General features: G+C 34.2%; 2 protein-coding genes across 6 annotated transcripts in view; one reads left to right on the plus strand and one right to left on the minus strand.

Moving 5' to 3' along the window:
* The window catches only part of LOC106171053 (retinoic acid receptor gamma), a 32,410-nt gene extending 15,777 nt beyond the window's left edge, over positions 1 to 16,633 (plus strand). For 3 of the 5 annotated variants that reach the window (XM_013551165.2, XM_013551162.2, XM_013551167.2), the window contains 10 exons: positions 2,062 to 2,121; positions 9,539 to 9,656; positions 10,063 to 10,356; positions 10,895 to 11,094; positions 11,362 to 11,503; positions 12,505 to 12,677; positions 12,951 to 13,127; positions 13,648 to 13,852; positions 14,040 to 14,198; positions 14,453 to 16,633. In XM_013551165.2, the coding sequence (XP_013406619.1) occupies positions 9,587 to 9,656; positions 10,063 to 10,356; positions 10,895 to 11,094; positions 11,362 to 11,503; positions 12,505 to 12,677; positions 12,951 to 13,127; positions 13,648 to 13,852; positions 14,040 to 14,198; positions 14,453 to 14,553 (1,521 nt within the window). In that variant the 5' untranslated portion in view covers positions 2,062 to 2,121; positions 9,539 to 9,586 and the 3' untranslated portion in view covers positions 14,554 to 16,633. Of the gene's footprint in view, positions 1 to 2,061; positions 2,122 to 7,207; positions 7,385 to 7,490; positions 7,510 to 9,538; positions 9,657 to 10,062; positions 10,357 to 10,894; positions 11,095 to 11,361; positions 11,504 to 12,504; positions 12,678 to 12,950; positions 13,128 to 13,647; positions 13,853 to 14,039; positions 14,199 to 14,452 lie in introns of those variants that run through there. The other 2 variants (XM_013551170.2, XM_087003949.1) reach the window with 2 other exon arrangements.
* A 471-nt stretch (positions 16,634 to 17,104) lies between these two features.
* LOC106171055 (Golgi reassembly-stacking protein 2) lies at positions 17,105 to 23,474 on the minus strand. The gene is made up of 10 exons (XM_013551171.3): positions 23,286 to 23,474; positions 22,646 to 22,726; positions 22,162 to 22,365; positions 21,802 to 21,888; positions 21,280 to 21,410; positions 20,830 to 20,983; positions 19,705 to 19,786; positions 19,103 to 19,204; positions 18,639 to 18,788; positions 17,105 to 18,269 (listed from the first exon to the last, which is right to left on the minus strand). The coding sequence occupies exons 1-10, from the start codon at positions 23,346 to 23,348 to the stop codon at positions 18,091 to 18,093; spliced, it is 1,233 nt and encodes a 410-aa protein (XP_013406625.1). The 5' UTR covers positions 23,349 to 23,474; the 3' UTR covers positions 17,105 to 18,090.
* Between the last annotated feature and the right edge of the window lie 752 nt (positions 23,475 to 24,226).

Below are 24,226 nucleotides of genomic sequence, written 5' to 3' on the forward strand. Positions count from 1 at the left end.
TTAGTTCTTAGGTCAATGGGAAATCTGAACCTTGTGAGGAAAGGCTTAGAGAGAAGCATATAATGTGTTGTCCAGCTGCACCAATGACCCTAGCTTTAATATGATATATAAGTGGTCAGTGGCCACATATATTCCTGTCCTGAATTGATGTGTGGAAGAGACTGACTACAGTTAGACCCACAGCAGTGCAGTGTTGTGGATTATGTAATTTGTGTCTGTCTGAATTGTGGCTGAATCTCAGCTATCATTTGCTTATTTGATACGCACAAGCTGACAAAATTCATTTGGTTATATGAGGTCTTTACATTATGGAGGTTATATTGGCCTTCTGAAATAATTATGTACTTCTATATTATTCATACATTCAATATACATTCATTGTATCAGAGACATGGTGACTTTTGAGACTTGGTATAAAGATTGCCTTTGATAGCAACTTTTTTAATGTTTGTCTTTTATTCAGAACACGCCTTTGAGAGATGAGAGAGGCCCAAAGATGGTAGACTAAAGTATTTGTAGGTCGTGATTACATAATACTTCTCTCAGACTGGTAGGAAGGAATCAATTTCAGCTGTGCACCATGCTGGTCAGATGCATCAGCTTAAAATTGGTTTGTTAAAAAAGAAGGAAAGAAAAAAATAAAATAAAAATTTCCCAACTAATTGGTGAAAATGGCATTGTATTTATTGTGTCAATTATGCCAGATGATACTTTGATGCTTTAAAACCAGGTATTATTTTCAGCATTATCCCAGGAATTTATACATGAGTAAATGCACAGATAAAATAATAAAAATAATTAAGTTTTTTTTTTGTTTGTTTGTTTGTTATAGCATATTTTTATAAAGACTTTGACCAAACTGTTACATAATTAGAATAATGACATACTGATATGTTAATATTTAGTGCATATACTTAAATTATACTTAAATTACAAATATACTGTACAACCAGTAGTCTACATTCAAGTTAGCTAGATTCAAAACTGCTAATTTTTAGATGTGTAATGCTTACAAAGGGGAAAGTATTACTATTTGACATACATATTGATATGACTGTAAGCTTTGAGAAGGTATTAGTGGCCAACAACTGGGTTTGTGTGTCCATGAATCAGAATGCAATCAAGATTTACATACATATGCTATTAAGAATGAATTAATTATATATTAAACTAGTAAAGCATTTCACTTTCTTTGAGGTTTGTGGATTGTTATAACACTGTGCAAAGTCTTTTAGTATTATTGAAGGCAATTGACCATTTGATAAAACTCATTTGATACATGAAATCATATGTAGTTATAGATCTTAACGTGAAAATGTTATTGGTTTTACTGTCAGCATTTGTTTGAACTTCTTAAGAACAATAATTTGGCAACTTGGTACATACAATTTTATATCCTCAAAAAAAAAAAAAAAAAAAGGATTGCTGTTAATTTTTGAGAACACCTAAAAAGCAAATTCAAATGAATTCTTGTGAGAAAATATTTGTCAATCTGAGTTACCAGCTGGGCTAATTTGTTTTAATCAGGTAAAACCCCCTTTGCATGAGAGACTCACTTACAGTCCACCCAAGCAGACAGTTAAGGCTTTTTATATGTTGCCCAAAAAGGAAAAATGAAATATTTGTTTGTCTATATTTTGTTCATTCTGAATTTGAGTTAGTTGAATTGAAAGTTCATTTAAGTGTGAATAATTTCATCTTTGTTTGAATAGTTAAGAGAATCATGATACTGATACAAAGACACTAGGCATTTTCATAAGCTTTAGCCAGTTGGCTGGTTATTTGTTATAAATGACATGTATGCGATTTCATATTAAACAAATTTGTTTAAAAAGAATCTTTGATTTGATTTTATTCCAGTAATCTTTTCAATTAAAAAAAAAAGTTTAGTGCCAAAAAATCTTTGTGCATGAAGAAGATTATCTAAATGGTTGAACAAAAAGCATGAAGCAAAGACATGCAGACAAATGCTATCACGAAATGAGGACTTATATTTTGCTTTGCTTGTTTGTTTAGTATGTCTGTAGCATGAACTTAAACATGGGTTGTTTTCAATTTCAGGAACCTTCTGCAAATGTACTGCTTATTAGCTTGCTTAGGAAGATAGGCTTCTTTTATAGGGTAAGTGCTTGATTTAATTATTTTGTCTTGAATCAAACCTTATATGGTGAGTTTATCATATAACGTAGTTCGAAATGAAAAAAATATTATTAAATAAAAACATCTAGATTTTGCTATTGATTATTGATTTCTAAGGATATTGAATGAAGTGCCAATAAAACATTATATTTTTCATTAATTTTAGCCACTGATGGCAGTGATGCTAAAGTGAATTGGTAATTAATGATACTGTGGGTTTCAAATACAGTATATGATAAAAAAAAAGCAAAATGTCAAATTTTACTTTGAAAATATAATGCCAGTATAACTTAATGTGTCTTACTAGCAAATGCTTACATATTTGTGCATTTCTTGTTTAATTTTTATTTGTGTCGCAGGCCAGATTGAAATCCAGACAGATTTTAAAAAAGTCAGAATTGTAAATTCAATTTGGTCTAGGCAGATTTCAAATCGGTATAGGCCAAATTGAAATTTCAGTATTGCCTAAGATAAATTAAAATATGCATAAGATAGATTAAAATCTGACTAGGTAAGACTGACATTTCAATATAGCTAAAGAAATGATTTCAGAAAGATATTTTATAATTCACTCTGTTAATTATAAGGGTGTTAGTCAGAGAGTAGTATAATATACCCAACCTTACTTTTGTGCCAGAAAAAGAAAGTCAATTATTTAAATGAATGTCTGGCTTGAGTTGGTTATCATGCATGTGCCTATATATACTGTCTCTGACTTACATCCAAACTATCCCAGAACAAATTTGCCTACAAGTTTTTACCTATTCTCTAACTTCCAAACTCTTCCAACAGACTAACCACTTACATTATGTAAAGGTAGTTACAAATTGTATTTTTAAACAAACTATGGTGTTTATCTCACTCTGAAGTATGAGAATAAGGACAATAAAAACTTAAGAACATCTATTAGAATTTCTTTCTTGACCCATTTATGACCTAACCTGAAAATTCCATCTAAATTCATTAATAAGTTTTTGACTGAATCCTGTTATTATTTTTCTAAAGAAACTTGTTTACTATCTTCTTGAGATATTATAATTTAATGTATAGGCCTTTTATCTTCTCCATGAAGAAATTGCATTGTGGGAATGTGAGTCCTTGTTATGTCAAAGCACTTGTAGCTGTACTAAGTACCATGCCTGGGTTTATGTACTGTGTCCTGTTACAATAAAAATGGGTGAATTTTAAAGGTTCCCAAAAATAGGGGTAGAAAACATTGATAGAGCCAGAAAGAAAGGGAAGTTAAGCAGGTTAATTTGGGCCAAGAACAGGACACTGTGTTTGCGACAAACATTTCAAAAGCAGGAAGAAAACCTATAATAGTAGAAAACCAATAATATTTAAATAAAAACCAAAAAAAGGTTAATAAATTGAGGGGAATTTGGCAAGACATCCTTTGCATGTCAGTGAAAATGAAATGTCTAAAAATGCAAAAAGAGACAGAAGAGGTCATAATGATCAATCCTACTGCATGTAGTATTCAGACCCTCACGAACTGCTAAAATCTGTCAATGGAAATAAAAAAAGAACTGGAATTATTTATGAAATGGAGGAAAATGTGCATGCTCTTCAAATATAATTTTCAGAGAAATTAAAGCATCTGAAGTAATAGTGGGCTTATTTGCAACAGGTGAATAAGAATCCAGGGGAAAACCATGTGTGTATAGAAAATCATAAAGATCTGAAGAAAAAAGCTGAAGGTTTTTGAAAGTCTGTCAAAATAATCCTATGTGTTGGATTTCAATGGGTGTGCTTTCATGTGAAAGGTGTTGGATTTGTCTTATTATAACATAACATTTTATGTTTCCCAACATTGCTGTGTATTTTAAACTTTAAATTCTTAGCCAAAAATGACACTAAAACATCGCTTAAATCTGGGACACAGACATACCAGTCCGTTTTTAAGCTCTCAGAAAAGGAAAGTTAACTTACAAAGCACCATCACAATATCTAGCATAGACTTTTAATTTGATACTGCACAATTAAAGTTACTACAAAATGTCTTTTACAGTTTTATAAACTACTCATACATTTGGTAAAGGCACTAAATGAATAATAAATATAATCTAGCCATGTATATGATAAGTAATACAAATATATTAAGTAAAAAATTTTAAAGTGTAGAAATAAGTCTTTGTTCTATCTTAAAAATGTTGCGAAGTAGGAAATGTACATGGAAAACATATATCTGATTAATAAAAAGAATACACCTGAAACCATTAAATAATTTGCAGTATTTCTTTAATTTTGTTTTGGTCTGATGGATTTAGTTTCAGTTTGACAGAATTTTCACACTTGACAGACCGAATGGCATTTTTTATCTGTTGTAAAGTTTGTACATGTAACAGTGTAAAACATGGTAAACTGTGTAATTATTATTTAGGAAGGTGTCGAAATTACCTGTCTCACCTTTTTAACATATAGCATTAGAAGGTGTTAATTACAGAGGAAAGCCCACAGTTATAGCTCACCTTACGGAACAACTGAAGTAACAACTGGTGCCTTATCTGGTGCCAAATCAGTTATCCAACAAACAGTCTGCCTGTCAGTTTTACCTGTATACATGGTAGGTACAAGTAAAACAATGCAGGAAATCTTTGCACTTTATTTTTATGTACAGACACTGAATCAATGATACTTAAGTATTTTATTATTAAAAAGTGATGGTCATTATGTTGTAAAGCATTATGTAATGTTGCATCAAAATTGAAGAAAACCCTATTATGTGCACTGCTGCCACACATACCATTATAGGAAAACCATGTTACTTATGATTCTCAAACTTACTAATAAGAGTCATAGGACTGAAATGCAGCTTGAGTTGGAAAACCAGTCTGATGGCATTATCTTGTGGAAGCAATGCAGTTCTTAACAAAATATTCGGCATGAAGTCAAATGGTAACCAAATGTTCTGAAGGTTCATGTTATGTATGGTAGATAATCAAAAATTGGTGGTGATTATACTGTTAATCATTAAGTAATATTGAATAAAAATTGACAAAAAACCTACTTTGTGTAATGCCACCACAAACGTTATGAAAGGAGATTGTGCTACTCATTATTTCATAACTTACTAGAATGATTCTTATGATTGAAGTACAGCTCAGATAGGAAAACCAGCTTGATTGGATTTTTAATTTTTTCCTATATTTATGCAATTTTTTTATGAAATTTTCATTTTTCTCATTCCAGCATTTTCTAAATATGAACTTAACTGGCCTTATGCTAGCTACAAATTTTACTTACATCGGTATTACCTGTTGTACATAATAAAATTTGGTGTTGACTTTGCTGGAAAAGCATAATGTATTACTGCATCAAAATTGACAGTAGCCTGTTTTGTGCATCACTGTTTTCTGCTTTTTGTCTGTACATTTGAAAGCTTTGGTGCCTTGTTTCAAAAATCTCTTCAAATACCCCACATGAAATGATATGGTATTTATATAAATGAAATGATATCCCCGCAGCTTGCATTAAACATGTACCCATCCATAAACTTGATAAACTTGTGTATGTGTTTGCTTGCTACTTTGATTTTATAACAAATATAATGGGTCTCTTTCACATGTCTTCATTGCTGAAAGCATTTTAAAGAATATTGAGTATAACTATAGTCCAACATCACTAAAGCAAGTGCAGCCAAGGTTCGGCGCTTAAGTGAAGCCATGTTGTACATTGCATCATATTTAAGTTAAGTAATAAAACATTTAATTGCTTGCTTCACTGTCCAACTAACTCTGTCTCATTGCCTGTAGTTGACACATTTCTGTGCTTCAGCCACCTTTTTAGTTCTGGCAACGTGCATGCTTAGAACAGCTTTTTTATGCATGCATCAGGTACGTCACCCTCACATACCGATGCCTTGCTGAAAACATCAGAGGACTACAGTGACCCCTGTGGTGCACTGTTCCAATAATGTGCACTTTTCATTTCTGCAAAAGATGAAAAATACCTATATTCAGCCATCTCTAAAAATGTCATCAGTGTGTACCGCAATCATGAAAGTTTTGTTTTATATCTGGTATAAGTTTGTTTTCTCAGAGAATAATTGTGTTTCACTCACTCTAAAGATGCATTTAAAGTCAGATTCATCCTGATGCATTTTTGATGTGACAGCACCATAACATAACAAAACATAGTTTATTTTTGCATCATCTAAGCAGATAAGGAAATAGATCTGAACATATTGATCTACCTTATAGATGCATTTGAAGTCAGATCAAAGATGCATTAAAAGTCAAATTTTTGCCAAAAAACTTGACCAGAAGTCACCATAAAGTTTCAAATAACATAATCTTGTAGAAAAACCAAAGGACATCATTTTTTGAATAATGATATTTGAACCGATATTTTCTGCTTTCCTTCTGCTTTGGAGTGAGAATGATGATTATGCAATGCATATGGAATACTACATCATTGTGTGAATCTTTATTAAAGATGCATATGAAGTCAATTTTTTGGCATAAATGCCAACCAAATGTGAGCATATAGTTTCAGATAGTGTAGCTTTTTTTTAGCTGACCAAGAGATAAATTTAGTTTATGACTTGGCTTGTTGACTTAATGGCTTATATGTGTTGCTGGGAATCCACGAAACTTTCAAATACAAATAAACCCAAATATAACCAGAGTCTTCACACACACACACACACACACACACATGCATGCTTCATAGTCCAAGATAACTAAAAACTTTTTTAAAAAAATGTCTGTTCAAAGTCTTTAAAAGATACATAAAAAATAAACAAATAAGTAAAATTGAGGCATATTTCTTCCACTTCAACCATGACAAAAATGTCCTTGAAATCTTACATGAAGTTTCTTCTTAGATGCATCTTAGCAGAAGGAGTCTTATAATGAAGGAAACAGAGAATCATTACACTAATCTCTTCGATGGTCAGTAGGTCTCAATGGGAAATTTTACAATAATGACAAATCAACACCCAAGACATACTCCTGGCTAATACCAACCACATATTGCCCGGCCAATGTAATTTTCTGATGGAAAGATAATGTCTTGAACAATAGGTGAGTATCTGTGGTCTTAGTCTGCTGGGACCCCTATGCAAGTGGAACTCAGTTTATTCCGGGAGATATGATCAGCCAGAGTGGTGCTGTAAAGAAGATAAGTTACATGAAGTTTTCCTCTGTTGTTGGTCAGACTTGCCTCATACCTGCTGGCTTTGTGAAAACAGGATATTTTTATCAGTATGTGAGAGATTTCTAACACGACGGAAACCCAGCGGGTGAGATGCTTTTTCGTTAGGAGTGTTGTTGGCAGATAGTCTCACCAGTACTTCACCTTGTTTGGAATTTTAAAACATTTAGTGATATATCTGACAGCAAAAATGTTTGAAACTGATATAATATGGTATGTTGCTTTAAACTATTTTTCCGCAAAGTTTGTAGTCAACATTTTACAGTTTCTGCAGGCATTGATTGAAAATGGTCACTCATTTGTGCTGCCATCTGGTTTTTTGTGCACAGACTAGAATTGTTTTGTCTGACTTGTCAACACCTGATAAAATTATCTGGAGATGGATCCAATTTTTTTCAGCTGAGAACTTTAATAACTTAAATCTACTATACCTTAGTTATGTATTCTGTGTAAAAGCAAGCATGAATGCTGAATCCTAGGATTGATTGTTGTTCTAGAGCACAATTTAAAACTTTCTTGGGAGAAGGGATGTTCCACTTCTAATCATTCCCAATTGATGTGTGCATTATTTAACCCTGTCAGTCACCTTGCTTGTTTTCTGTAAAACAAGAAAGCTTATAGTATAAAAAGAAATTTGCTTCAATTTAATACTTATTACTGTTTTAACAACTGGAAAAAACATGTTTCCATAAGTATCCTAGAAAAGAGCAGTCTGGTGGTCAGTCTATGTATGGTTTAATATTGATTTCTGATAATGTGAATGAAATAGACTGAATCTTGCCACGTCTCTATTTCATTAAGAAAAGATCTCTTATCTTAATAGCTTTTTATATTGCTTGTATAAATTGTTGGTTAGTATGCACATTAATTGTCTTCTTAGCTTCTTTGCGCGCACTTGTGTTCAGTTTTTGACAATACTCTTTAAACATGAGGAGGGAAAAAGACCTTTTTGTCCCAAGAAAAAAATTTTTTTGGTTACACAGTTGTTGGGTTTACTTGTTTTAATTGATATACTTATTATTTGTCTAAAGAACATTCTACAGAGCTATTCTATCATCTCATCCCGACATAATGAATAGAATAATTTTAAGATAGAACAATGAGGCACTCTGTTTATGTCAGTAAAAGATTTCATATCACTTATTTATTGCTTTTTCTAAAATGTCAGACTTAATAATAATGTAATGAATTTTCCAATGCCAATCATTTTAAAACACCAACATGTTCAACACTTCTCAGTGAATGAATTATGAGTAGTTCCTTCATATTCAAATTGAAATAGTATCAGTGTCACTTGATGACCAGGTTTTTCTCATTTGTCTGTTTAATCTTACTTACAATATACTCATTGTCAAAATGAGTTCTATATATCTTAAGCAGTTATTATATATTAAAAGTCATTATCTGTCATTATTTCTTAATATATTGCCTTCATCCTTTTGGAGAAGGGCAATTTAGATTTGAGCAATAGTTATCCTAATTTAAATGATCAGTTTCATGGGTTGATGATCCTTGAATGTCCACTGGTGTTTTATCAAAAGAAATTTGGCAATACTTAATGTTACTGCCAACATGAAGAACTTATTATAAGGTCCTGTGTATTTTATTTGATAAGGATTATTGTTATGCTTTAAGAGTGCATTCAGAACAACAGACTAACAGATCTGCAGATCAAATATGGCGACCCACTAAAAAGCTTGCCATTTTATTTCCAATTAGTCAATGAATATATTCCCTGCGGGTCACATTCAGGTGGTTCGGCCATATTTGATCTGTGGATCTGCTAGTTTGCTGTCCTGAATGCTCCCTAAGATGAATGTAGTAACGCTGTTCACCTTTGTTATATTTAGGTTAGTCAGTCCATTTGTAAATTAGTTTTTTGTCATTTTGTACCCCTTTTAATTTTGTTCTTTGAATCTAGAAAAGCATGTGAGATATGTACTGGTAGGTCCCAAAATGTCTGTAACATGGACAACACATAATACTGTGCCCTGGAATGACAGGCCTGTATGAAAGTTCACAACCAAACTTGCTAAGACAAAAAATAGACTTAAGATCCATTTCCATTTAAGTTGGAACCACCCAACGTAGTAAGTAAGGACTATCAGAATTGACTAATTATGTCACCTTAGGGAGACGTGTAATGGCACTACTCTCTGCAAGGATCACAGATGGATTATTAAAAATTTTTGCTAAAAACCTACTTTGTATGCCCACTTAATCTTTCATTTTTGTTTTTTAGGAAGCATAGCGCTTTTACATGCCTGACCAGGTTTTGCTGTAACGAGTCATGTACAGTAGTAGTAGCAGCAACAGCAATACAAGCAATGGTATGCATGTGGAGAGAACTGCAGCAGACAGTGAGTAGTAAACATGCACTAGAAAACATTCAGTTGGTGTTTGTGTCATCATCTATACTCTTAGTTTAAGACAGTACAGATGATGATTCTAGTCCTGCAGTTTCAAAGGGGTTTCTTTTTCTCAAAAAGTGGACCTTTTTAATGGACAGGCCAGGACTTGGCTACAAGAGGGAGTCTAGTCCAGAGAGAATAAGCCAATTTTATGAGTGCTGTAATTTCAGTTGATTTTAAACTGCTTTAAATTTTTAGTTTTGTACAATAATACATTTTGTTTTAAGTGATTAAGAGGTTAACAGTTTTCATTCAGACTTTGTTTTTTGTTCAAATTTGTCAAAATTGAATAAAAAAGTTCTTAACTTAAAGTGATTCAGCAGCATGCAATATAGATTTTTCACTTTTCTTTCAGGCCTTCAAACATACAGTTCTGTGTCAGCAGAACCCTACAGCTATGGCAAACCACTGGACAGCAGCGGTTGCCTGGGCGAGAAAGATCAGCATTATAAACACTTCTTGCACCAATCACTACCACACCAAGCTCTCCCACCTGGGCATCACCCTCATATTATGGCGTCAGTGGGTAGCCATCATCCTCTGCCAAATCCTCCCATTACTAGCCCACATGGTCACCTGCTTAGCCAGCTTCAGAGGCCGCCTGCTAACTTGATGCCACTACACATGGCTTCAATGCCTGATCACAATGGCGAGTGAATTTTGTGTTAGCTTTAGCTTTTGTGGCGATAAACAGTATCTGAACTATACTATTTAGTGAGGGGTGGGGGGGGGGGGGGGGGGGCTTATAATTTCTGTTATGAAAGGTCTGCCTTTTGGTTACTTAAAATTTGTTTGGTCTTGTATTTAAATATAACAAATATTTCAGTATGAAAATTTTCCTCATTATCATCAAATTTAGAAAAGAAAATCCCCCATGCTTATTTTTACTGAAAATTTCATATACTGTAGAAGAATTGAGATAATTTTATTGAATTTCACACATAAATAATAAGTTCCTAGAGTCATAAATGAACAAGCAGCATCAGTAGTGAATTATCAGCTCACACTCCACAGTAATATTAATTAAGAAAGTCAAAAGGTGTAGCATTGCAAAGAGAGTACAATTAACCTAAATATTATTATTCATATTATATTACTCCTTTTTTTTATTCAAATACATACTAAAATCTACTTAAGATATTTTTTTCAAGTGTATTGTAAAGGTGTATATATTTCTCTTTTTGTAGGTGAAAATCACATATACCGCCAAGCACAGTTGCCCACATATCACCATGCCATGAACTATGATATGTATTATAATCAACACAGTCCAAATAGTCAATCTCCCTCTCCACCGCCACCGCCACGGATTTATAAGCCGTGTGTTGTATGTGGAGACAAATCTTCAGGTTATCACTATGGAGTGAGCTCCTGTGAAGGTTGCAAGGTATGATGACTATGGAATTGGAGGAATTTTTTTATTTACAGGCTCATAGAAAGAGGGGTTGGGGTATTTGTTGTTACAAGTCTGTTTTTCAGTCCTGATATAACTGTTCATTTGCCAGGTTTTGGCCATAATTATCCAATGATTCATCTGTAATGGCAACCCTTCATGTTTCGCAAGCATGTTTTACAGTGATATTTTACACGTCATTTTACATGTAGCATTATGCTTTTCAATCTTTCAAACTTTCTAAAAACCCATGTGCTGCAGGGGTTCTTTCGAAGAAGTGTCCAGAAAAACATGCAATACACCTGCCACAAGGATCGCCACTGCGTTATTAACAAGATCACCAGGAACCGTTGCCAGTATTGTCGTCTGCAGAAATGCTTCACCATGGGCATGTCCAAAGAAGGTATTAAATTGTTCCCCAAAAACATCATTATATGGATCATAATTGCCCCATTGACATTTTATTTTACCTTGTTCCAGTTTCCCGCATGCCCTTCAATTAAAAAAAAATTGATTAAAATCACAATTTATTTATCGTTTGTTGCTAAAATTCAAATGCAGTTGCTTAAGTTTGTTCATATTGCATGATAAGAACTCGCTGTTTACTTGTAAAAGTGCACCTATGCAGAGTTAATTTGATAGGAAATGGTAAGTCACATCACCAGTCAACCAGATAATGTGAGAGATGCCTGAAAGATTTTAACATCTGACTGGCAATGACAGTAATGACCAGTCTAGTTTTGTAACCATCTATTAAAACTGCAGTCCCAAATCTTTTGTTTATGACTCTTTATTGCATTAACTTATGTGATTTAATTCATTTATTAAATTACACCCTTAAAAACATTATTCAGTTCCTTTTAAATTACTTTTTTTACAGTTTTTCAGAATACTGCTTCCAAAGTTTTTTTTTCATATTTCTTAACTTGGCCATGGGTAATTGTTTAGATAAATGATGAAAATTAATGAACCTTGGGTAGATATTCTTGCTTAATGCTAATAATTACAGATGTGCATTAGCACTCTCAGACTGTTGTTTTCTGACACACACTAAAATTCTAGCAAAAAAAAAGTGCACACCCTTTTATGTTATGGCCAGGTCTCTTCATATATGACTAAGAACTGCTCAGGTGTACTGTGAATGTCAATTAATGTTAATTACTTCTGTCTCATTTTATCCAGACCAGCTGTGTCTTGTTAATGCAAAAGACAAGCTTATTTGGTATCTCAGTGGTATTAATGTATGTTTTTTAAAAGTTAATTTATCTCAGAACATAAGTGTAGAAATGAAAATACTTTCCAACATTAGCCAAGAGGAATGTGAAAATCAAAAACATCTTTTAAATGGTCAGAATAATTCATTGAAATGGGTGGAAAATAGAAAACTTAAACTTCTTATTCCAGCTGTCAGAAATGACAGAAACAAGAAAAGAAAAACTAAATCTGAGGACTGCGGATCAACATCCCAAGAACAAACAAATGAGCTGAAGCCCGAGCAACAAACTCTGCTAGAGGGGATTGAGACTGCACACCATGAGACTTATACTAGTGTAGAAGAGGAGGAGTATCATACTCTGGTATGTACTGGAAAAACTATGATAAGGACTCCTTTTTGGTATAACTTTAAGATTTTTTTTTTTTAAGTTATGGACTGTATCATAATAAAGCATGGCCTTAGAATAGATGCCTAATTGATCTAAAACTTTAAAGTTCACATGAATAACTATATTTCAAAATTTTTAGGGTGCTTGTCACCATGTTTCTTCTAATTTTTTAAGATTTATTGAAAGATATGTTTGACGAACAATCAAAAAACAAATCAATGAAAAAAAAAACCCTTTGCCTTACAGGAAGACCTCAAAGATAAAATAAATGATGAAAATTTTAATCTCTGGGAGCAAGTGACAGAACTGTCCTCAGATGGTATTGTTAAAGTGGTGGATTTTGCAAAGAAAATCCCGGGTTTTTCCTCGGTCAGCACTGGTGACCAGATAACACTGCTCAAGGCAGCATGTTTGGAGATTATTGTGAGTATCTGTGCTTTTGTTGGCTTCAAAAGATCTAAGAAATGTACCACTTCCTGGCTAGGAAGTAATTTCAAACATCCAAATCAATTTCTCAGGGATTTTAATATCCTGTTTTAGCTGTGTGCCTGCATAGTTTTAAACTCACTTAAAAGCACCTTTTAGATACAGGCAAAATGAGCATCTTAGGAATTTATTGGCCTTGTAGAAATTTCTGTTCTGTATGAGTCCTCTTGCACATAAAAATTTTTTTGATGCCACAGTGTCTCCAATAATAGTGTTTAAAGACTGGAAATCTACATGAAACTTTAAAAAAAGATAAGATAATGGTTCTAAAAGTTTCACATATTTAAGAATCATTAACCATTTTCATATGATAACAGCATTAATTATTTATTCAATTATGTCAAAAGAAATCATTTTCATGTGATGATAAAAAGAAGTATTTTTTCACTTATGTCAGAAGTAATCAGAAGATGGAGTATTTTGTTTTGAAAAACATTGTTGCCTATTTCTCCTTCAGATATTAAGGATGTGTTCTAAATTTGAAGTCAACCCAGAGACAATGATATTTTCCAATGGGCTGAAATTGTCCAAGGAAGAATTCAGGGATTGCGGTTTTGGATCACTGACAGAAACTATATTCAGTTTTGCATCTTCTCTCAGAAATATGGACACAGATGATGCTGAATATGCAATGCTCGCTGCTATTTGCTTAATAAGTGGAGGTAGATAAATTTGACAGGTTTCAATTTATATTTGAAATATTTTTCTATCTTTTAAATATCTTTACTGCAGTTTCTTACAGATGGCTCTTGCAAAGCAGTTTGTTAGAAATTGATTTATTCTGCAGAGATATCCATTTACTTTTTCAGGATTTGAAAATTTTAGTTACAAAACTTTTCAATATTTCAGATCGATCTGGACTTGAAGATCCAGAAAATATTGAAAAGCACCAGGAGCCTCTTCTAGAGGCCCTGAAAAACTATGTGCATAAGCGCAGACCCACGCAGTCTCACACCTTTGCCAAAATGTTGATGAAACTTACAGACTTAAGGAGCATCAGTGTTAAAGGTGGGGATATTTTGAAATTTCTTTCATTTTCAGTGAAAGCATGCAGTATTTATGGAGAAGTTTTGATAATCTTCTACATTTTTTTTGTAGTAAATTGCTTTTATATTCAGAATATAGACCATGAGATATAACTACTTAGGTATGTGTAAAATTCTATTTGAAATATAAATAAGGTTTCTTGAAAAAATGTTTCAGTCCTGCATTTTTGATGAACAAAAGAAAAAGGTTATGGCTCATTGTTTGTGTCTTTGTAGGTGCAGAACGTGTGCTACATTTACAAATGGGCCAGCCAGGGGAACTGCCTCCATTGGTTATAGAAATGTTGGACAGAGCTGAGAATGTTTGTTTACCATAACAGACGGGTAGAAAACAGAACAACTACCTCTCTATCACAATACTCAGAACTAGATGTTGTAATGCTGATGATATGATGCAATTTAATAGTTTATTTTTTCTTTCCTTTGTAGTTCTTAAATGCATAGCCAATAGAATAGGTGCACATGTGGGAGAGAGAGAGAGAGAAAGAGATAGTCGAGTTAACTGATCACAAGTGTCAATTGATTATCAAAGCAAGGGGTTAGTACATATATGAAGTGCTACAACGATTACTTTCAATAGTTCTGTATGCCATATAATGAATAGTTTTGCTCAAGTAATGTCATAAATTTTAGATCCTCCATCTGTGTCACACCTCTCTGTGCCTAATGAAGAATATCCCTGCCTTGTTTTTACAATAATATACCAAGGAACAGGCAGCGATTAAACCATTCATTGCATGATTCTATGTAGTAGTTAAGAGTATTAAAAAGAAGTTGAAAATGGTGATTATTTTATTTTCAATTTTCTTTATCCTTGTTTCTTTCTCATTGTTAAAGGTGGAGATGCATTATTTTCCAAGCACAAGTTAAACATTTATTATTATTATCATCATTATTATTCTTAAGGGGAAACAGGGTCTCTCTCTTTAATACGCAGTATATTGGATGTTTAAGGATTTATACCTTAGGACAATAGACTGTCCTAGATGTGCTCAAGATGAGATTGTACATGTTAAAGTACCGGTGACTTAAAGTGTTTAAATGTGTACTCTCATATGTAAATTCTAGGGCTAAATGCACGAAGGTATTTTTTTTTTTCTCATAGAGAAATATAATGCACAAAGACACAGTGGCAGGGAGCTTTACACAAAGTTTGAAAAAACATAATGTATCTTTCACAGGTCCCTGGAGGCGTCCATTTTGTTGTTAAGGATTATCAAAAAATGTTTTTAAAGGTCTCTACTCAGGAAGTTGTTTATAGACTCATGTCTATTGATGCATGACATTAGGATTTATTTATCCTGATATCTGTGAATATTATTATGTAGTATAGAATATAATAATAAGAACCGGTGGAATTTGATAGTATTGTTGTACAGTACTTTTTAAGTGTAATTCTGTAGCTTATTATTATTATATTGCATAATGATAATGGTGGAAGTTGAAAATAACAGTAAACCATATCTGGATGTTGGGAATGTTGATTATCAATTAGTTCATATTAAATTTGATCCATTCTGAAGTGAAATATTTAAAGAAATAGATCTTATATTTGTAGTAATTGTTGATTGTAACTTTTATTAGACTAGTAAATGCAGTGTAGTGTGTAGACTTTTTCCCTTATATGTGTAGGAGGCAAGGCATATATTTGACTGGGTTGGGACTCTGTATTGTTGGGGTTAAATTATTTTTTTAGCATTATACAGGTGATATGCAGAGTTCCTCTTGTATTTTATACAAAGCAGTCACATGCAATGCAGTACTACTTGTATATTGTACATAATGCATTTAACGTCATTATTGTTGTTGTTATTATTGCTGTTGTTCCTATTGTGTGGGATTTTCATTTAGTATTTAAAACAGTACAGTCCAAGAGAGATAGAGAACAAAGTGAGAGCAATTATCCCATCTTGGATTACTCAGTTTGCACAACCTGTGCTGCCACCTATAATGCTCTTAAGAAAACAAATCCTCTCAAATGCAATCAAGTCTTATACCGGTGACATCTAATCAGTTACTTGAAAGTCATACGGAGGCCTAAGAATGTCATCTTATATTAATGTGAGGCATTCTTGTTAGTTGCATCTTGCTGGTGATAAATAAGGCACTGCATGCTAGACAAAACAATATTAAATATTGATTTTTCCATTTTGATTTAGGACCTTGTTTGTATACTCAAAATAGTATTGTATTTAGATTTTTTTCTTTTTGCATCATAATCCTATGTAGAAGTGTGGAGCATAAGTGTTGTTAAAATGCTGTTAGTCTGATTTGATCTAGAATTCGACTTGTAAACTGATATTGATGTTATAGTTTCAGTCTAATGCCATATTTGTCGGTCTTCCGAAATAGTTTCTTTTGGGTATTATTGTGGAATAAACTATATATACATATATATATTCAATATCTGGATATTATTCTTTCACTTTTGTAACTTATGATACCACATACTTATAGCTCACCATAATAGACCACCCCTTTGTTTTGGGAGATGTATATAAAAGCACATTCTGAAAAGCAAAACTATTTTCTCTTTGTTGCCATGATGAGCTAGAAAAATGCCTCGCCATGACCTCAACTCGACCACTGAATTAATTTGGGCATAACAACATCTATTACATAATTAATTTTTTTTCTGATATTAGATTGCATTTTAATACAATTTTTTATAAATCTTGATGTGATAAAAGAATTGAAATAACTGGTTGTTAAGAAACCCCGCCTTTATATAACTTAATAAAATCATTAACAATTCACTGATAACTTGACTGCACAAGGAAATGTTCATTCTGGGAGACTTCCATATACTTGAAACTGAACATTGTCCATAGGTAAACTGCACATGGACCTTCTCCAGAGCAAAAGCACTTGAACTTGAAATATTGTTTTTATTTCTGAGTATTTAAGAAAATAACTACATAGTGTACATTTGCAGAGGTATTCACAATGTCCTCTCAATTTGCCCAAAATCTGAATCAATAAATAACTTCCTGGTTGGCTAATGCTGCCAGGAACTCTGAAGAAACGTGGTCTTTGTAGATTATTAATTTCTCTTCTTTGATTACTTTCGTTCTCATATGTTGCCACAAAGCATATTACCTTCTCTGAGTGTTAATTTATTGTTTAAAAGTTACACTATCAAGTTTGTTTAAAACAGTTTTAATGAAACAATACCTGGTAAATTAAAACATCAAGCCATGTTTTCAAACTTCAATATTATCTTCGTTTTTCACTTTTCCGTCAAGCATACCTTTTTCTGCCACAATGAATACAGCTACAATCTTTACACAGTGCAATATATACAAAATGGGGTTATATTTTAACATGCTTGTATGGCTGAATATCTTGGCCTTAAATTGCATTATACAGCTTAAAAGAAATCCACAAATCTACATTATTTGGACATTTTTGCTGGTGCAAATTGCAATATTCCCTAAAATTTTGTAATACCTTAACATGCCCTGACAATGAATTTATATTTGGCTGAAACATTAACCACCACCAATATACCGGTTCAAAACATGCTGACCAATTGAATTTTACATCAATAGGCAGGAACCCCTCGGTAAACATATTTGAGAATGAACAAATAAGTCTTCTTTTATCAATAGTCACCAGCTAGTAATCCTGCCAAAGAAGTGGCATGCTAGTTAATTCAACAAAATATGTATACACTTTGCAAAATATTACCAATGTTGTCCACTCTTGACACATTCAAGCACAGAAAGTAACCCCTTAATCATTTGCATATTAAATATACACCATACAGAACACCAATACTTCACATTAACCCATTGGTCAAGTCCATTCAGTCTATCCTCCCACTTATCATTACATACATATGTGTATTGTCATTATGAAACTGGCGTTGTCTGCGGAACTGGGGGCGTTGACGATGCTGTTGATGGTGGAGCCACCTCTTGGACAGGTGTTGCCTGAACATTGGGGAGAGGAGCTGTCATAGCTAGCGTTGTGCTCAGAGAAACTGGTGGAGGTGGAATAGAGATATCAGAAGGCACTGATAGGGGAGAACCTGCAAGCAGACAACAAAACCCAGTTATTCTTCTGTCACGACCATTCTTTTAACAAATCAAAATCCCCATTATACAATATTCACTCTCAAAAATGCCTTAAAAATTAAAAACTGATATACAGCATCTTTTTTATTACCTAACACTATTGTTCTTAGCACTTTTGTAAGTCATATTTGGCAAAATTCCTTAAAAGGTAAAATGCACTCATTCAATCAAAACAATGACCAAATTAACAATCTTGGCATTTCAATATGATGGATATGAATTTGCCACTAAAATGTTTAAGAAAGAGCACAAATACCATGAAAGCAAAATTGCCTACAATACACATGATAAAAAACAGTCAGGTTAAGCAGTAACAGTCTTACCAGTGGAGAAAGTTCCTGTAGTTGTAGAATTCAGCAATGGTACAGACAAAGGTGGCAGCCCAGCAATGGATATTGGTGTGGTTAATGGTGGTAAATTTGCTAAGTTTGGTAAACCAGGGAGGTTGGGCAGTCCTGCTGGTGCGGGAAAACCTAGCACAACAAAATTTCACATCGTCTATGAATCAATTTAATCAGTTAGTTACCTGGGGATCTCTCATATATACTTAAATGCCTCTGTCACAGATTCATAAGCTTTAGAAATTTCCAGGGTTTTTATTCCCTTCCGCAAATACGCTTCCAACTGTTTGGAAGCCCCAATGCACTAATCAAATTTAATCTAGTTAACTGATCGTGTCAAGTGTGGGGACTCCATTAACTCAAACTGGTCATATACAAAAAAAAAGCATAGATGGCTTGAAGGACTCCTGGTCAGTCTGTTTTGTTAAGGTCTATATGTAACTCACCAGCTGGCATGGAGCCTGGAGTCGTGGACGCTGTGTATGGCATGGCATGATTTCCAGGAGATGCCACAGAGCTCTGAGGAATCACAGGAATGGTTGGAGACCCTGCAAAATAGAATGTTAAACATAACACCTCTTTCAGGATGCACACAGTCATAAATATCATGATGTTTAAAACAACCCTTGTCAATCCTTGTATTCACTAAACTCACATCTTACACCACATACAAAAACAGAATATAAAAACAGAATGTACCAGCACAGATACCTTAGCTCAGGTGACACACATTACTCTGAGATGTTCACCCATCTATAAAACTACAGCCACACACTTGATACCAAAGACATTTTTATCTCCGATAAAGAGGAGAATGGGCCCAGACAAGGAGAGACAGAAATCATATGAGTGGATTGAAATACCCACCCTCAACAATGGCCTGAGACACCAACTACCGCTGTTGGACTGTGGGATTTTACTGGACCATGCAGGGGAGTAAAAAAAATAATTCCCTAGTTTTGGTTGCCATTGTATCAGCTGGCAAGAAAGGTTCCAAGAGCGCACACCCCTCCCACATATCAACCTACTTACCTACACATAAACCTACCTGTATTTAATGCTGGATTGATCAGGGTCTGTGGTGCAGCTGTATGGTTGATATTCAGATTGGCCATTCCTTGCAATGGGACCTAGAACCAAGTAAGTTTATGTTCATTTGAACATAAATTAACATCTCATATTTCTGGTATAATAACAAGCATATTTCTTTTCTAAATCAGTGATCTACAAAAACAACTATACATACAACCTTGCAAGCAGAATATCAATGTTTACAAGAAAATATCACCCCCTGCCGCCCACTAGACGCTTTGCCACAAAGGGAAATTCATAAGAACAGTTCATCACAAGAGATAAAGGTTACAACATCCATTTACAGTACTAAGATTCAACGTTTTCTTTTCCAGAAAAACTTAAAACAAACTTGAATGCATGTTACAGTGCAGACTTATTTCATATCAATCAAAACAATCAGCGAATTTGGTCGAGATATTTCTTGTATACTGCTGGAGTCATACAATTGCTCATTTCATTCAAAGGCACTGTTATCTGTGGAAAATACACTTTCTTACGCCAGTGAAAGTCATTTAGAAAAGTTAGTAAGAATGTACATCAAAGGAAAAGCAATAAAAAATAGGAATCTTAAGTTAAAAGAAGTAACAAAACTATATACACTTGACCATTTATTGAAACAAAACAAGATATTGTACAGAAAATCTCAGAAATAGAAATAGAAATGAGCGCAAAATAAAATTACCCCAATAACCAAAGCTGATTCACATTCAGCATTCCCTCACTATCTTCTTGTCACACACTCTTACACACACACACACACACACACACACACACACACACACACACACACACACACATTTCCTTTTACACACTCACATACACTATGTCATCCCCCACCGAGCTGATTTGGTGGGCTAAGGTCTCACACATGGGCCACTTCACTAACTTTCTCCTCATTTTCAGTCACCATGCCACTTTCAGTGTGATGCGGAGAAACATCTTCCAATGGATTTTCATTTTCTTTATCCTGCAGAGAATCGCCTTTACCCAGGATCTCCTCCTTTGTCACATTAAACATGACAAGGTCCTTTTCACTGGGAGAATGCTCAGAGTGACCATGAGTGTGGTCAGGCTGACCATGGTCAGTGGTGAGATTTACCTCAGAGAATCCATCAGGCTTGGTGGTGAGGACAGGGTTAGTCGTGGCAGCTGAAGAAGGAGGGGGTGCTTTCTTCTCTCTCTGTTTCTGTTGCTCCACTATCTGCGCTGTGGGTATCCTATGCAGGTAGCCATAGCCTATGTCGCAGCCCAAACTGAATTGAATGGATCACAATGTGATTAATGAGTGGAAACCGGAAAGCTAATTATATCTGATGAATTTCAATGAAAAGTGTGTTCACCTGGAAATACTCTAACAAGGTAGGGCTCCAACATACCTTTAGTTCAAAGAAATGAGTGTCAAGAGAAGTAAATCAAGAATTCCAAATATTGCGCTTTGAATAGTCAAGCCAGAATTTTGACCAAGATTAATACTAAAGTAAGTTACAAAATATCTTTCTGCCAAACTTGTCAACAGGTGGCAGCACAATGAACAACATATGGTACTTACCTTCCCTCTCCTCCCCATGCTCCATTTGCAGTGATTGATACTTCCCTACACGTATCTGATTCCAGGTTGTACACATACAGCTTCAGTGGTTTCCCCTCATGGGACTCTATTAGTGTAAACAGATCTTCAGACTGAAGTCAAACAATATATAAACACATAATTATTCATTGCATTATAACTAAAACGACCAAATGAAAAATGGCAGCTTATCCTTATTAGACATGTAGGCCACATTTCAAAAAAATCAGAACACTTTTAGTTTAGGCATAACAACAATGTTCATTCTGACTTTAAGAGTTACAAAATGAGTGAATAAGAGGCAAAATAATGGAAAACTGATTTCAGCTGACCCTAGGCTTGCTCATAATTAAATTCCTTTTTTTTCTTGATAAATTTTAGTCACAAATTGAAAAGGGCATGCATTTTATACTTTTTATGTCAAAGTTAAAGTTGTTCAGTATTTGGTTAAAATTAACTGACCTAGAATGAACCAAAGGATACTTTTTCACTTAGACTACTCACTTCATGTAGCACAGAGTCGGCACCTATGATATAGTCTGTGTAAGGAATCAGACCAGCAGCTGAGGCTGGGGACTTGGGCTGAACCTCCTGAAGAACAAAATACAAAGAAAACAATAATGAATGCACTTCTAAAACAATAGAATATGACAAATGGATTTATATATAATGACAATACTACATACTAATAACTTAGTTTAAATGTTACTAGATAATTTACATACACATAACTCTTCATAAATAAATCAAAACTTAGTTTCAGTATTCTTTGGACATACATATATTATTCTCTTTTTTTTTCAAAATAATAATGAAGGATAGTTAGAACTACATATTTCAAAAACTGATATAGTCTGAACTTACCAACACATGCCAAACATTTTCATTAGCTCCTTCAAATGAACAGAACCTTATGCTGACCCCTAGTAGCCCTTGTCCACCCCAGTCCTGGCTGGGAGTGATGGTCACTTCTCGGACCATCTGTGTCTTACTGCTGTACACCAACATTTTGACTGGCTTCTCCATGTTGGCTTTAAGCAGGTCCTTCAGAGTTTCATTGTCTTGGTTCTGGTTTAAATCATAACAAAGGCATTCCTTCTGTAAATTGTCTTTTTTTTTTTTTTTTTTTAACAAACAAAGCAAAACTTTTTAATGTAAGAATATTATTGATGTAAATGCAGAGTCACTCCATGTTAAAATCATTTTAATAGTGAATCAGATCTATAAGATTAATTTTTATATGAAACTACAGAATAAGACCATTTAGGGTTAGTGTTAATTTACACAAAAATATATCTATACTTGACCACAGCTTGAAGAGGATAAGTAAGTAAGTATATGAACTTACCAATCTTGTGTTTCCAATTGCAACAATAAAATCAAAGAAGGCTTCAAGTCCAGCCTTGTAACCAGGGGACCCTTCTTGAACCTGAAACAAAGGTTGCAGAGGCTTTTAAGTCATATCTTGGGCATGAAACGAAGCATTTGGCTTTAAATAACATTATGTGTTAACATTTTCATATGTATGCTGACTAGATCTTATTTTAGTGCCACTTTGTTGCATGCATGTGATATTCCAGATGGCAAGACTGTTACAGTGTTAGGTGAAAAATATCACAAAACACAAATGCAAAAACAGGACCCAGTCCCAAAACTAGTTCACTCATTGCATATCAGAAGTCAATTGCATATGATCCATTTAGTTGTTCCAAATAAGGACACCGTGAAAACGTTGAATGCATCAGATACTAGAATAGCCCCCAAGACAGTTTTGTTGTAAACATGATAACCAATGCATATCATTTTGAAACATAAGCCCATTATTTTTTCCAGTTATATCACTTCAAAAAATGAAGTCTGGAAACTCTTAAAGCAACACTGTCTGTCCATTTAGAAATTTAACTCTGCCAGCTCAGCAAATGAAACATGAACAACAACACAGCCGGCGCTGGCAACGATGCTAACTGAAATTTTGAAAGTGTACTTACTCTAAGAACGTGATAACCTTCCGTGCCCCCTCCCGGGATCTCAGCACTTTGTGATCCTCCCATAGTTTAACTGTTATACTGCTGCCAAGACAAGGACTACAGAAAACTATGAGCCAAGAGAACCAGCTCGGTGCAGCCTCATTCAAGATGGCCGCCTACGTGGCAGCAAGTGCTCCTAAAATTATAGATGGCGCTCGCTGAAAGACGCTATTCGAGTGAGCAAAGTGAGAAAATATAACGCTATTAACCCCTTTTAGCCCTCGTCATCAAAACGAACGGCAGCCATACTGGAGGGAGACCGGAATCGTCTGCTGCGCATGATCATGTCTACATGTACAATTTAGCATTTAATTTCTGTGTTTTCTTTGATATTAAACCGAGTAAAATGATGAATTACTGCAGGGTATATGATAGAGAGAAGATAAATAACTTTACAAGTGTTCACAGACTGCCTGCAGTGGTAACAATCCAAGGTGTAGGGACGAAAACCGTAAACGGAGGAGAGACTGAGGAGTGGCTTTGAACCAAGACTCATCGGACAAGTAAAGGATAAAACTAATTTATTTTACAGCAAAGAATGAAGACCCAGCTGTGCAGCCTTTACCATAAAAGAAAAAAAGTAGAAAACCAATGACCGAGGTGTATAAGATATGAGCGCACGTACACTGCATATTAGTAGTGCCCAAAAAGTCTTGGTGGAGAGTGTGTTGTAAAAACGTGTGGAAATACCCAGGCAGGGTTTCGACTTTCATTATGAAGACTCACTTATTGCCTTGGGTGTAATTTGTTATCAGTTATGGTGCTCTTTGGATTTTATCTGCTGTCATCTACCTCTTTAATACCTGGTTAGCATTATTGTCAATTAGTGTCAAGGCTACAGTACAATGTACACAGCTCAGCTGGGCCAATTAAATCAATTACCTGTGTCATGTGTATTTGGA

Source organism: Lingula anatina, chromosome 2, assembly GCF_051362555.1.
Source record: "Lingula anatina isolate TDL-2025a chromosome 2, LinAna3.0, whole genome shotgun sequence".
NCBI lineage: Eukaryota > Metazoa > Brachiopoda > Lingulata > Lingulida > Lingulidae > Lingula > Lingula anatina.

Excerpts from the sequence above, each read along its gene's own strand:
- LOC106171055 (XM_013551171.3), bottom strand. The coding sequence starts at position 23,348 with ATGGGAGGATCACAAAGTGCTGAGATCCCGGGAGGGGGCACGGAAGGT. Across the intron at positions 20,984-21,279 it reads GCATGGGGAGGAGAGGGAAG|TTTGGGCTGCGACATAGGCT; the intron begins GTAAGTACCATA and ends CATTCAATTCAG. Across the intron at positions 18,789-19,102 it reads TCCAGGCTCCATGCCAGCTG|GTTTTCCCGCACCAGCAGGA; the intron begins GTGAGTTACATA and ends TTGTTGTGCTAG.